The 13,480-nt window shown below is 54.7% G+C and overlaps 4 protein-coding genes across 4 annotated transcripts; 3 read left to right on the forward strand and 1 right to left on the reverse strand.

Annotated features, from left to right (window-relative positions):
• Positions 1 to 1,258: 1,258 nt before the first annotated feature.
• On the forward strand, positions 1,259 to 3,498 carry M406DRAFT_289965 (cytochrome P450; the record flags this gene model as incomplete). The annotated part of the gene is made up of 4 exons (XM_040918882.1): positions 1,259 to 1,634; positions 1,717 to 2,442; positions 2,531 to 2,612; positions 2,883 to 3,498. The coding sequence occupies 4 exons, from the start codon at positions 1,259 to 1,261 to the stop codon at positions 3,295 to 3,297; spliced, it is 1,599 nt and encodes a 532-aa protein (XP_040776696.1). The 3' UTR covers positions 3,298 to 3,498.
• Positions 3,499 to 4,153: 655 nt separating this feature from the next.
• M406DRAFT_356034 (uncharacterized protein) lies at positions 4,154 to 5,047 on the forward strand (the record flags this gene model as incomplete). The annotated part of the gene is made up of 2 exons (XM_040923334.1): positions 4,154 to 4,718; positions 4,801 to 5,047. Coding segments are annotated over exons 1-2 (633 nt in total), but the record flags the coding sequence as incomplete, so codon positions are not given.
• A 316-nt stretch (positions 5,048 to 5,363) lies between these two features.
• M406DRAFT_356035 (uncharacterized protein) lies at positions 5,364 to 6,504 on the forward strand. The gene has a single exon (XM_040923335.1). It carries the CDS (start codon positions 5,514 to 5,516, stop codon positions 6,285 to 6,287), a length of 774 nt encoding a protein of 257 aa, XP_040776698.1. The 5' UTR covers positions 5,364 to 5,513; the 3' UTR covers positions 6,288 to 6,504.
• Positions 6,505 to 9,141: 2,637 nt separating this feature from the next.
• Positions 9,142 to 10,524, reverse strand: M406DRAFT_256215 (uncharacterized protein; the record flags this gene model as incomplete). The annotated part of the gene is made up of 1 exon (XM_040917083.1): positions 9,142 to 10,524. The coding sequence occupies one exon, from the start codon at positions 10,522 to 10,524 to the stop codon at positions 9,142 to 9,144; it is 1,383 nt and encodes a 460-aa protein (XP_040776699.1).
• Between the last annotated feature and the right edge of the window lie 2,956 nt (positions 10,525 to 13,480).

A 13,480-nucleotide genomic window follows, 5' to 3' on the forward strand; every position in this document is an offset into this window, starting at 1 on the left:
TACCGAAACATTGGCGCTTTCTCACTTCCCCTATCCGAGACTACTATGTACACGGACAACCGTGAATGCTAAGTCGACATGACAGTGTCGGGACCGGACACCCCACCTTCCACATGTTCTTTCGCTGCTCACTTGGACGTTCTTTTGGGGGCCGATCGATGGCCCAGACTGCGGCCAAGGTCGAATTTTTGTGAGCGCGGACGTCGCTCTTGGAAACGCACATAGAACAGGCACTTGCCCGTTTCCCATATCGCCGTGCTGGGTTCTCCAACGCGAAGCAAGCCATCTCGGTTGTTTTGGGGCACTTACAAGGTCCATTCATTCCCGTTTGGGCCCACCACCGTTGGCACGGTCCGGCGGAGTCTATTTGCTGCTGAAGGTTGCTAGACTTCCCGATGAAACTAGTTTAGAGGCCTTGCGGGCGGGTCCAGGGCCGGGCCATGTGCCTTATAAACTACGGACATCCCCAATGCCTAAAACGACTGCTCAGCATAACCTGAGACGAGCAAGGCATTCTCGCGTGACAACCGCAGGGCAAAACTTGGCCTGCGAGAGAGGTCAAAGGGGAGGTCCTGTGCTGTCACCAGTCCGATGTCACGTCAGACGTGCATTTGGGCAGGCCCATCACTCTCGAACCCCTTTCTTCGCCATGCTCTTTTTTTTTTGGGGGGGGGGGGGGGCTCCTCATCCCCTCGATCCTCAGAAGTCTCGCTTCAGGAAGGTGGCTATACACGCACACCCACTGCAAAGTCTTCGATAGACCATCAAGTGTTGATTCTTGGCTGGGAATGGCGGCAATGAGCCCAGCCTTAAGCTCAGCTCTGAACTGATGTCTCTATGCGTATGGAACCGTAAGCCCTGGTGAAGCCATGGGCTGCACATCTGCCGTGCCATCGGACCCCACCTCCGCCTTACACACACGTAAGATCGCTGCAGGTAAGCCTCTTTAGGCCATATTGGGTGACTTCGTCCCAAATATTCAAAACCGCTGTACCAATAACTCTTATTGTTCGAGTCTGGTTAGTAGCCGGTACTCGACCCACGACTTGGGATTACTGCCAAGTTTGGCACACTTGTTGTCGGGCCCGGACGTGGCTTTGCCCAAAAGAACGCCCGGGGAAATAATGATGGACATCAAAAGGCCTGAGGTTCCCCTCTGGCTCGCTATCGTTTCAACAGTGTTCTTTTCTTTGCTCTCTTCCCAGTCGACCTCTCGGACATGTCGAGTTAAGGCTACACGATTGACTCGCAGTGCAAGATGGCTTTCGATGTGCCGCTGATCATCCTCTACCTGGCGGTTCCGAGCATTCTCTTGTCTGTCATACAACAGTTGCTACAATGGAGGAAAAAGAAAGACATCAAGTTTCCTGGCCCTCGACAGTTCCCTATCGTGGGCAGGGTTCATGACCTGCCGAGGTACTCCATGTGGAAGAAGTTCAAAGAATGGGCAGACATCCATGGACCAATCTATCAGACAAGCATGGGCGGCCAGACCTTTGTCATTGTCTCCGACGAAACCATCGCAGAAGAGCTCCTTATAAAGAGGGGCCACATCTACTCGGGTCGACCGCAGATCAGAGCCCTCTTCAACCACAAGCAGGGTGTAGGCTACGTTGCCCTTATGGACCGCACTGGTAAGTCCGTGTCCATGCTCGATCTTCACGCCCAAGGGCGACCTGACAACGACTGACACCCTCTCGCCGCCCGCCACTCTAGACCACTGGACAAAGCAGCGCAAGTGGGTGCACGCGGCGATGGCAGACGCCCACAAACACCACTTCTACGGACACATCGAGGCCGAGACCAAGCGCTACCTCATGATGCTCGCGGCAGACCCGATCCGCTTCCTGGACCACTCGCGCGAGCACTGCGGGCGCATCATGTCACGGCTCGCGTGGGACGAGGCCTCGCAGGGGAAGAATAACGGCGAGTCTGCCGACTGCACGCTTCACTGCATGTCGGTATCGGGCCCAATCGTGAACACGATGACACCTCTCTGGCACATCCCGGACCCGTTCAACCCGTGGAAGGCATTTGAACGCAAGCGCGAGGCTGCCCAGCGCGCGTGGTGGACCAACAACTACCGGGTCGCAAAGGAGAAGTTTCGGAGAGGGGAGCTGCCCAAGGACACTTGGGCTTACAGGTATATTGCAGAGGTGGCAAGGGAGCAGAAAGGCAGCCTCGAACAGAGCGAGGACCAGGAGACCTTTGCGGCTTGTACCATAGGGTTCTTCAACCTCGTCGGCGTAGTGACCATCGCCGGCCCGCTCAAGTTCTTCCTGATGGCCATGGCACTGCACCCAGAGTGGCAGCGCAAGGCGCAGGAAGAAATCGACGGTGTGTGCGGAGATCGCATGCCCTGCGTCCAAGATTTTGCCGAGATGCCTATTGTGAGGGCTCTTTTGAAGGAGACGATCCGGTGGAGATCAAGTGTCCCGCTGGGTAAGCTCGCCACAATATCTGTGCTGTGCAGTGCTGTTTCCTGTGGCCACTGAGTAATTGCTGACATCTTTGCGCCCAACTCCCTCAGGCGTGCCCCATCAGGCTGAGCGCGATGATGAGTACCGCGGTGTTAAAATCAAGAAGGACACCATCGTCCTAGCATGCGAGTGGTAAGCCTCCCCCCTTCTCCCATCCCATCCCTTTCAGCCCTTAGCAGTGTGGTCCTCCCAATAGGTGACACAAAACCGCTGCTCGTCACTGCCGTCAAGCCGCATGTCACAGCTCCATCTGTGCACGAGGTGGTGAGATGAGGTGGTCAGCAACACATGTCCCACCCCTAACACTCTAGAAGGAGGGAAAAGAAGAGAAAAAGCAGCCAGGTGCACATGCATCAAACATCATCGTCCCATCTCTAACATTAAATCTCAAAACAAAAACAGGGCTATCAACCGCGTCGAGTCCAAATACCCAGACCCAGAGACCTACCGTCCAGACCGCTGGCTCGACCCGTCGTTCCCAACATATCAGGAGCCGCTGTCCAGGTATCCCAACTTCCGCGACAGCAAGTTCGGCATGCACAGTTTCGGCTACGGCCGGCGCAAGTGTCTTGGTATGGATATCGTGGACGACGAGCTGTTCGTGACAGGGGCGGGCCTGCTGTGGGCTTTCAATATGGGCCAGGCCATCGACATTGTCACAGGGGCCAAGGTGCCGATTGATACGCAGGCGACCAACAGCCATGTCATTCTCGAGCCGAGCTGCTTCGAAATGAGGTTCGCGGTGAGGAGCGAGGAGAGGAGGGCACAGCTGGTGAGGAACTATGGGGAGGTCGCCGGTGGGCTGAAGGTGTATTGAGCTGGAAATGGTCAGTAGCAATTGTATATTGTCGTTCACAGCGCAAGTCTAGGGTGCTTGTACGACTGTGACCCGAACCGCGCAGCCCTCTTCAGTCGCATGTTGTATCAGTAGTTTGGTCATGCTTCGGAGACTGGCCTCAGTCCTCGTTGCATCTGCTCTTCTAAAGATATTAATGATACTAATAGAGAATTGAAAGACAAAAAAGAAGAAAAGAAAGAAAAGAAGAAAAAAAAGGAACCGCGAAGTGAGAATTACAGGCATGAAAATGTCCGATCGAATAGTCGTAGTTGAATCAAGAACCCAATCCACATTGCTGGAGGGCCTTGCGGCCTTACGCGAGGAGCGAAAGCGAGACGACCCACTGAAACCCTTCTGAAGGTACTCTCGCTAAGCACCCGGAGAGAGGACCCTGATAATGGCTCCGACACCCCGGAACCTCGCTTTTGCCTCGCTCCCGGGACGCTCTGGGTGGAAGCTCCCGCCACGGTGGAACCCGTCCACAGGTGGCACCCAATCACTGCCAGGCTCCCTCAGGCCTGGAGCCCTCTGAGCCACAGAGGATGATGTCAGTGCTTCGATGAGCCCCTCCAGCCCGCTATGGCACGGTACAGCACCATACAGCACTAGAGTAGTACTGCCACAATACCGTTCACTCACATATGACTTGGTACGATGGTCTCAATCTTGGCACCGCTGGCTGGTGACACACACGACCACACAAACACACTCAGGCGTACATGCAGCTGCCGCGGGAAAAGCTTGTTTTGCCCTTCCAAGGTCCAAGCCGCAGAGCCAAGCTCTTGACTTGCGCGTCCTAGACGACCCAGACGCCCCTCCAGATAGAAGTTTAAATACAACCTCATTGCCCTAGAAAAAGAAGTCGTTCTCCAGCAAACAAGTCCCCGTACCCTCATTCTTTCTTCATCCTCCCCTACTACCTTCAATCACCACACTTGTGATACCCTCACTGCTAGTAGTCGACATCTTTCCTAACCCAACTTGTAACGACTTACCACCAATCGACGTCATCATGGCAGAGAAGAGCCAGCCAACAGGTTCGCAGGGAGAGTATTACCCTCCTCCTCCTCCTGGACCTCCACCAGGCCACAACGGTCTCGCGATGCATCCCAACGAATATCCCATTCCTGAGTCCCAGTCCGATCTCTACGATTATCCTCCTCCTCCGTCTACCCAGCAGCAGCAGCCACAACAACAGACGCACCACCAACCACCTCCTCCCTCGGACGGTGATGGTTCGGCCAAGAAGGCTGGCTGGGGACAGCGGTTTGCCGCCATGGGCAACAAGGCCGCTGTGCCTTTCAACGCGCTGGCGAACAAGCTGGGCGCAGAGGCGTTCCTGCCCAGCACCATGGACAAGGAGGTGGAGAAGGCAAGCAGGATACTGAGAGCATTCTGCAGTAAGTCAAAGAAAGATCATCACATTTATATTCTATTCTGGAGTTGGTCATCAAAGATAGCTAACGAAAAACCAACTTGCAGAGGATGGCATCTACACCGACGCCCAAGCACCCGAGACCGTCGAGGCGCCCACGACCGACGCAGAGGGCAAGCCCACCACTGCGCCCGCCAAGCCCAAGAAGAACCGCACTCTCCTCACCATCCCCTCCAAGGTCATCAACAAGGCCGTCGGTCTGGCCATCTTCACCACAGCCCGCGCGGGCTTCCACATCTCGGGCGCGACAGGCTCCGGTGTCATCGTCGCCCGGCTTCCTGACGGCAGCTGGTCGCCGCCTTCGGGCATCCAGGTCCACAGCGTGGGGGCTGGGCTCATGATGGGCATCGATATCTACGACTGCGTCGTGGTCATAAACACCCGAGAGGCGCTGGAGGCTTTCACCCAGACGAGGGTGTCGCTTGGGTCGGACCTAGCTGTTGTCGCGGGCCCGTGGGGCGCAGGCGGTAGTGTTGACTTTGCGACTCCGCAGGGCAAGGACAAGGGAAAGGCGAAGGGCAGGAACTCGCCTGAACCACCCAAGGAGGCTGTCCGGGAGGCGGATGGCAAGCCTACCTCGCCTATCATGGCTGATTACAAGAGCCGCGCGGCAGAGGGCCAAGGTGTGCCGACCGTGAGCGAGCCCGCCTCGGACAAGGCAGCAGAGGCATACGACCAGCAGCAGGGAGCCGCTGCCACGGGATCTGCCCAGCATCCTCAGGCCGGCAAGGAGCGCAAGCCATCTGCCTTCAAAAACGCCATGAAGCAGCCGACCTACTCGTACGTCAAATCTCGCGGTTTCTACGCTGGTGTGCAGGTCGACGGCACGATCGTCACGGAGAGGAAAGACGCCAACGCCGCCTTCTACGGCGGTGCTGCAGTCTCGGTCCAGCAGATCCTCAGGGGTGAGGTGTCCCGCGTGCCAGGCAGGGACAGCTGGGTCGGCCTCGTCCAACCGCTCTTCGACACCATCAAGGGCGCCCAGGGCTGGCACGGCCAACAGCAGGGCGGGCCCAGCAGCCCCTGGGTGAACCAGATGGGGCCCGATCCAAACAGTACCTACGGCATGGGCAATGCACAGGGCGCATACCCATCTGGCTACGACCCCGTCTCTGACAGGGCGGCGGGCGAGAACCCTCCTCAGAAGCCACCGCGCCCAGCAGATGGGAGAAACGTTGCCGATGCCACAGCTGGGGTGGCGGCCATGAACGTGGGAGAACAAGCAGGATCACCTACAGCCGGGGCAGCGAGTGAGACGCCTCTGGCGCGCGCCAAAGCCGCTGAGGCCGCGGATGAGGCGAGGATGAACCGCGAGCGGGAGGCGAGGGAACGCAGGGAGCTGGACGACGAGATGACGAGGCACGGAAGGAACAGCATGGCCGGTGCGCCACCGGGTTACTCGGAGATGGCGCCCGAGATGGCATCCGGTGCTGCGGACGGTGCTCAGGAGCAGCCGCCTGCCTATGTGGACGACGGTGCTGCTCCTACCAGAGCCGGCGCGGGAGATTCCAAGGGTGCTCAGTCGTCATCGTGAATATTGCTTCTCACGAAAAGGAGAGACTTGTGGCACTGTTTGAGCAGACTGCAGTGATCTGGCATTGTTGGTGATTGAGTACAATGGCGTTGGGATGATACCTGTGCAACTTGTAGACCGCATTGTGAGCCTTTTTAATTTTATTTTTGTAACTTAACCTCGCTTCTCCTGCCTAAATATCTATCACTCATTGTCTACCATTGACAAAGCTGCTGTCAAAAACATTCTCCTTGCCTGCGCAGCCATCGACACTGCACTACTGTTATAGCCTCGTCTACATAGCACTGACTTGAGCAGCAAACGTTCGCCTTGCCTTGGCCCAACACTATGAATTGGTGATTAGTACGACAAAATAGAGTTGAGGCTCCGTTTATCGAGCAAGGGAAGCATTGCAACGGCCCCCCCCCCCCCCCAAAAAAAAGTGATAACTTACCATCCCCCGTTCAAGCTTAGGGGGGGGGTGTTGGTGGGTATCCGTCCTGCAAGCCCAAGGTTCTGACAAGATTGCGCTAAGAGATACTTCATTTCTTTTCCCTCCCAAGATTTCCCTGCTGCGGCTGAGTTAATCACCCGAACCTTAAGCCATTTCAGGATGGTGACGAAAAACATTGCAGCGGTCTAGGAAAGTATGGGAGGAAGGGTAGGTTGGGAAAACCTGAGCTACTGAGTGAGTAAGTACCATATTGAGTACTCAAGTACTTTTTAGTGAGTGGTGATAGGATAGAAGACATCATCTCTATCTCTCTCCACAGCAGGCCGCCGTCGGAAATTAATTTCCACACACACACTTACAATCTGTGCATGCATGGGCGAGATAGATAGCAGCGTTGCTTTTCTTTTGAATTTCCTTCTTTTTTTTTTTCCCCTTCTTTCCCGAATGTGTCCACGATAGGGTGGGGGGTTAACTCATCCCATATCTATTTCGGTGGTCTTTCTTTTCTTCTTCTGTTTTGCTTGTAGCCAGCGACCAGAGTAGGTTGCTTCGCTTTAGTTGGTGGGCCAATCCCTCTCCTCCTTGGCAGCTGGTTGAGGCCATATAATTTAGTCGAGACTTGGCAACGGCGGGTCACCTCCCGCCGCACCGTCGAGATGTGAACACAGCTTCCTTCTCCTCTTTCTTCCTTTCTCTGTGACTGTAAAGGGCCGACGAAGAATATGTGTGTGGAAGGGGGGGGGGGGGATCAGAAAAGGACTGATGTTTTGAACAAAACAAAATAGACAGGCTGGGACGGGACATGCTCCGGAAGAGATTCCTCCTCCTCCTCCCCTCCGGGAGATACCATCTCTGCACAGGCTCCGGATCCCGCTCCCAGTTTGGGATGGCCAAGTGCGTGAAATCTATTGCTTGCAGATGCTTAGGTTATGGCAAGTCTTTCGACGGACAAACAATCAGGACGCAGTCCCGGATGAAGGGTAATCAGAGAACAATAGGATGGATTATACAGACATTAAAAAGAGACAGGCCGCAGGAAGGGTTGCCAAGGACGACGGCGTCGGGGTTCAGGGCCCTCCGCCCGTAATGTTTACCAGCATCCGGTCCCGGGCTGGGGACTACGAGGACTGACTATTGTAATTAGGTTGTTAAAAGTATCCTGCAGGATGGAGTAGTGTGGCAATTAGAGAAGGAGATCAACCCATCCACCCGCCCAACGGACGGGTTTAGATACGACTGCATTAGCACAAGACGTGTAGAACGGGGGTTTGTCTACAATCAAACACGGAAGAGGCCCAGGGAAGAAGGCGAGACGAAATTATTTGAACATAGTTGGATTGGATCGATCATCCATCTAATATCTACCCCCTCCATCAAGACGTCCGTATGTACAATCATCCAAACAGAGCGTCTCGCTCAGCTGGTGGTGCTCTCTCATTTGAACATTTCAAGACTTCTCTTTTCTGCATGATCCAAGAGTCCACGCTTGCGCAGAAGAAAAAGGCGCCAACCTGATAGACAACCCCCGCCATGAAACACCCCAGGAGACAGAGCCAGTCTCTTGTGCTCAAAAAAAAAAAAAATCGATCAAACAAAATGCTCTTTGGTTTGAAAGTCTATCCCAAACAATCGCCAATAAACTGAGTGAAATCGGGAAGGAATGTTTGTGAATACATTTCCTCAACGCCTGGAATAATGTGTGGGCGTGGGTGGGTGTAGTAGTATGAAACACCTCCGATAGGTGCATGTATGCGAAAGCAGCGCCGCATGTAACTCTGAACGCCATGGGCAAAAATGTCTCCCTGACCGCCGTATGCAATGCAAAAGTCTGTGTATATCGAGCGTTTGTGTAAATGATCATTGTCAAGTATTGTGTCGTGTCCTGGGTCCTTGGGGTGCAGGTGCGCACCCGAACTGATCCCACCGAGAATTATGCATTATCATTCGCCGTGGAGATGTGGAAGGACCGGCAACAAAGAGAAAAAAGGTGCAGATAAATGGTTTGCAAAGTAGGCCACCGATAGAACGGGGCAGAAGCGAAGTACCAGTGTCGACGACCAGGCTCGGCACGGGAGAGATTGTGTACAAGACGCAATATATTGCGCATGTTGACGATAGTCGGACCTGGGCTGCTCGTAGGATGGGCGCATCCTGTAGCCATCCCGTCGGCTTGTGGCTGATCTAGTGAGGGTCTGGCCAGTGTTCCGAGCACGCTAAATTTGCTGCAGGGTCACGGCGCCCGAGGCGCTGATGCTCGGAATGGCGTGCTGAGGGCTGACGTTTCTTAGCCCTCAAGCTCAGACCACAGTCGATCGAGCAGCCCAGCTTGTTTCCTCGCCTGATCAATACTGGAACACCCGCGAGCAGAAGTGTGTTTTTGTGCGCGTGATGTAGGCAAGCAACATCGACAGCTCACGGCGCTCATGGCAGCCACACAAGCTCGATGACACCGTCAACCTGGCTCATTGGCCAGCCCTCGGCATCAACCCACCGTGCGTCCTTGGCTTTGCGCACGTACACCTGTGACACGGTGTTGTCCTCGTTCAGGGAGGCCGACTTCAGTTCCCAGGCGATCTTCTCGCCGGTCTTGAGGAGCGATCCACGCTGAGGCCCAAATGCGTGGTCCAGGAGCCAGTTCTTGTCGTCATTAGGGTTGAATGTCCTCTCGAATTGATCCCAGTTGTAGTCGGCGCCCTCAGGGTACTGAGCAATGCTGTAGCCAGTGGACAGGACGAAATCGTCCTGGGTCATGAAGCGCTGCATGAAGCAATCCTCACCGCAGATATGGGCGAGCTTCGTGTACTGGAAGGGATAAGCAATGTGGTAAGCACCGCCGTGGAAGTGGTGCAGCGAGAGGGGCTTGATGCCGCTCTCATAGAAACCGGACGGGTCATCATAGATGTCAAGTTGCCAGAGGTCGTTCTCGAGGCTCAACCGGACGTCGCTGTTCTCGTAGATGCACTTGCGGAGCAGGATGTCGCCTTGGGGCCCGTAGCCGGTGTCGGCCTCCTGAAGCTTCTCTGCCGTCTTGCACTGATCGTAGAGCTCCGTGACCATCTGGCCCACAGGCATGCTGATAAAGACGCCAGCGCCACCATATGCCTGTGATCCGTGGCGCTCGATCTGGGCGACGTTCTCGGAGAAGGTGCCAATGTACAGGGGCTTGGTCGGGTCATAGGCGGAGATGGCCTCGACAAGGGCGTTGGGGGAAGGGAAGAAGGTGTCGTCGTCGCACAGGACCAACCACTTCTTGTTGGGCCGCTCGCGGTGGTTGAACAGCGTTGGCACCAGCGTCAGGTAGCGGACAGCCATCTCCAGGGAGCTGTCCGAGTGGAACACGTCGGCATCAATTCCGACCTTGTGTAGCCGGTCCCACGCGTCGTACAGCTCGTCGTCCGTGGCATCAAGCAACAGGAGCACAAGCTTGCCCCCATTTGTGCTGCCATGGCTGTCCGTCAGCCAGTAGGTCCAGTCATCGATGGGGCTGGTCTCGCTGTCGGTGAAACGCTGGTAGGTAGTAGAAACGCCAAAGATAAAGTCGGTCAGGTTCGCAGTGTCGGGTGCGGGGGACTTGGGGACAGGTACGACCAGAGGCTCCGGGCACTGCTCGTTCATGTTCTTCTTTCCAAGGTCGACAGTCTTGGCGGTGTTGGGCAGGAAGTACTGGTCCAGCTTGGTCATCCTCTGCCTGTCAATGTCCTGGCGCGAGACCTGGATGTAGCGCTTGAAGTATTCAAACTGCTCGCCAAGCTCATACCGGTCCTGCAGCTTCTTCAGGTGCTGAGTGTCATAGTTGCAGTTCATCATGGCGGAGGTGTTGGTTGGCACGCTGGGCCAGTAGTTGTCCGAGTCGAAACCGTGGAACTCGCTCGAGGAGTCCATGGGCCGCTGTGCTGTTATTGCCTGCTTGGCGGTGGTCGTTGCCTTGATGACGGCGGATCGCACGTCGTAGGTGTTGGCCTTCATGGTCAGGACGATCATGGCAATGACGAAGCCGGCGAGCAGGACTGCTCGGGAGAAAGGACTCCGCATGTTGAGGAAACGATGCGGAGGGGGCATTCTGGCACCCATGATTTTGAGGTCTTTTGAGGAGAGGGAGATTGGTGAGTTCATTGGCCGCCTTGATGGTTCCTCGCTTGTGTAAGTGTTTGTGTTTTTGGGAGTTGGACCAACCCTACTATACTGCTGGGTGCTCTCGTGTGTCTGTCCTCCTCTCGTACCTGGTCTTGCTTCGACACCGGAGTGAACCAGTGCACGAGCGTGTGTTCGTAGGGGAGTTGGGCGGTAAAGGTTCTCTTTCTTTTGGAATCCCAGTCGAATCTTCGAAATAGGGCCCGAGATTGCTTGGTCGACAGAGATGGTAGGATTTATGACGGTTCGGTCTGGTTATCCAGAAAGGTGTTTGTACTGATGTGTCTCCGGTAGGATGGTTGAGCGACTGGTAGCAAACGAAGGACGAGACCGGATCAGGGTCAAACAAGAGCCGGCGACCAACAAAGCCACAGCAAGAGGTGAAGCAGGCTGGGGGCGGGCCGGTGAAAGGTCAGTCAGGTCAGGTCAGATCGAGTCTGAGGTCCGCTGATTGCACACAAAAAGGCGAGACAGGCGAAGGCCAGTTGACAAGGCCAAGGTGGATAGCGATGATGCACGCCGTAAGACGTAGGATCCAACGAGGACAACAAGCAAAGACGAGACAACCAACAACAACAAAGTGGCAGGTATCTTTTATTCCCGTCCTGTTAGTCGTCTGTGGGGGAGAAGACGACAATGAAAAAAAAAAAAGGACAAAAAGGAAGTGTTGTGCTGCCACCAAAAAAAAAAGATGTACAACGAGAGAAATTAAGTAAAAAGGAAGTTCGAGAGAAATGGTCGGAAGATATGGTCAAGTACCCAAAAAATAAGTACTATGGTAGATTGGCACTTGGGGGGGGGATGGAGTAAAAAGGAGAGTGGGACGCAATTGGCGGGGAGGGGCGGCTAACAGACCAAGTCGACCAGGGGGGCACGGACACTACCAGTGATAGACAGTCAGACAGTGCCAAAAAGAGATGGCCTAGGTGGGCCGCTTGAAGATGATCAGGGCCTGGGTCAGAGTTACTGGTTGGCCTAGCAGCCAGAGAAATGGCTCCCCCAGCAGAACAGCAAAAAGACGGTGGATGTGTGCTATGACAGATAGCGATTAGAAGAAGGTAAGGTGAAAGTGGAAGAAGAGAGGTAGCGGTAAATGTGCCAAGGAGTAGCAGACATCCACTTTTGACATGAGCTTGCAGCAACCCCCTTTAAAATTATTTAATTAACACGGGAACATTTCCCTTATCTACTCCTCTCTCTTTCTCTTTCCCTCCCCCCAACGCAGCGTCTACGTTCACTGCCCCCCCCCCCCTCCCTCTTCCCAGTAACCTGCAGGGAGGGAGGGACGGGAGATCGGGAGGCAGAGGAGGCACCTGCAGGCCACAGGGCCCTGTACAGGGCAACAACAGCTCAGGGGAAATCAGCGGCTCCAGGGTTAGCCTGGTCGCAGACAGCCGAGATAAATTGGTCGTGCTAGGTGGTGCAGGCATTGTTGCAGGCAGCCCAAGCAAAACTCGGCAAGAGCCTGGCGCACACGCCAACAGGGATGGGTGGGTATCATCTCGTAGGCAGTAGCTAGCGCGCGCCGGCGGGGAGGTGGCAGCGCTGGATTTGCGGTACATGGGTACATGGTATCGAACCCTCTTCGGAAGGGGGTGCAGTGTGGCTGAAAACTTAGAAGGTACCGCACAGTACCTTCGTGTGAAGACGGCACTTGCAAATGCGTGACGACGGCAAGGGGCGCGGGAAGGAGCAATAGCAAGTATTTACTGTACAGTTATGATTCTAGAGAGGCAAAACATGTCAACCATTTGGTAAAGCTTGGAACCTGCACCAGCGACACGAGCGGGAGCCCATTCTTTTGCCCCCCCTTCCAAGCCACGACACAACATGTACGACAGTGCCTACATACGTAAGTCTGATTCATGGTACTGGGGTCGGGCCTGGGATAGAGTGGCTATTTTTACTATGGATAAAACAAGGCCTATACATGCGATACATATCGATCTAATTGATGCGCGATATACCATGGTACATTGTCAAATTGTCCATCTAGGTCAGTTTTAAGCCTCAAACGCTTTCCGTCGATCTGTTCGGCAAAATTAAATCCTTCCACGCTTTGGAATGTGTACTTCAATTGTGCTATCACGTTTGTATGTTAGCTCACCACGACACATAGCACATAGCCTTATCCGTCCGATCTTTTCTTGCAGAGGAAACCATGCTTTCGGAAAGTTGGCAGTAGGCACTAGAGCCAAGGTGGACTTGATAGAGGAGCCAAGTGAGGTCATCATGGCCTACAGTACTACGATCATATCTCTTCCCTATCTCGACGGCGAGCCTCTAACCGCTATTTGCGAATCCGCACCAACAACAAGACAAGACCCTCTCTCTGTCATCACCACGTTTTCAGCTCTCCTCCTTGTTTTTTCCAGGCGATCGCCGTCGCGTGGGGTCTCACGGCTCTTCAATTCGGCCCTGTTGTAAACTTGACCCATTTTTCCCACAAAAGGTCGCGACCCATCTTCAACATATCCACCACCACCGAACAGTTGATAGATCAGTCGATGCATGTGCGCACTCCCCAACCTCCTCCGACACTGTTGTCGTCACGACAAGGCCTCAAGAAGAACAACAAGAGAAAAACTAGACGAAAAGGAATGTTTGGCACTCGGACCCCTAAGGCCTT

The sequence above is a fragment of the Cryphonectria parasitica genome (assembly GCF_011745365.1).
Source record: "Cryphonectria parasitica EP155 unplaced genomic scaffold M406scaffold_4, whole genome shotgun sequence".
In the NCBI taxonomy this organism is placed as follows: Eukaryota; Fungi; Ascomycota; class Sordariomycetes; order Diaporthales; family Cryphonectriaceae; genus Cryphonectria; species Cryphonectria parasitica.

Bases quoted from the DNA above. Each gene is read 5' to 3' on its own strand.
- M406DRAFT_356035 (XM_040923335.1), top strand. From the start codon at position 5,514: ATGAAGCAGCCGACCTACTCGTACGTCAAATCTCGCGGTTTCTACGCT.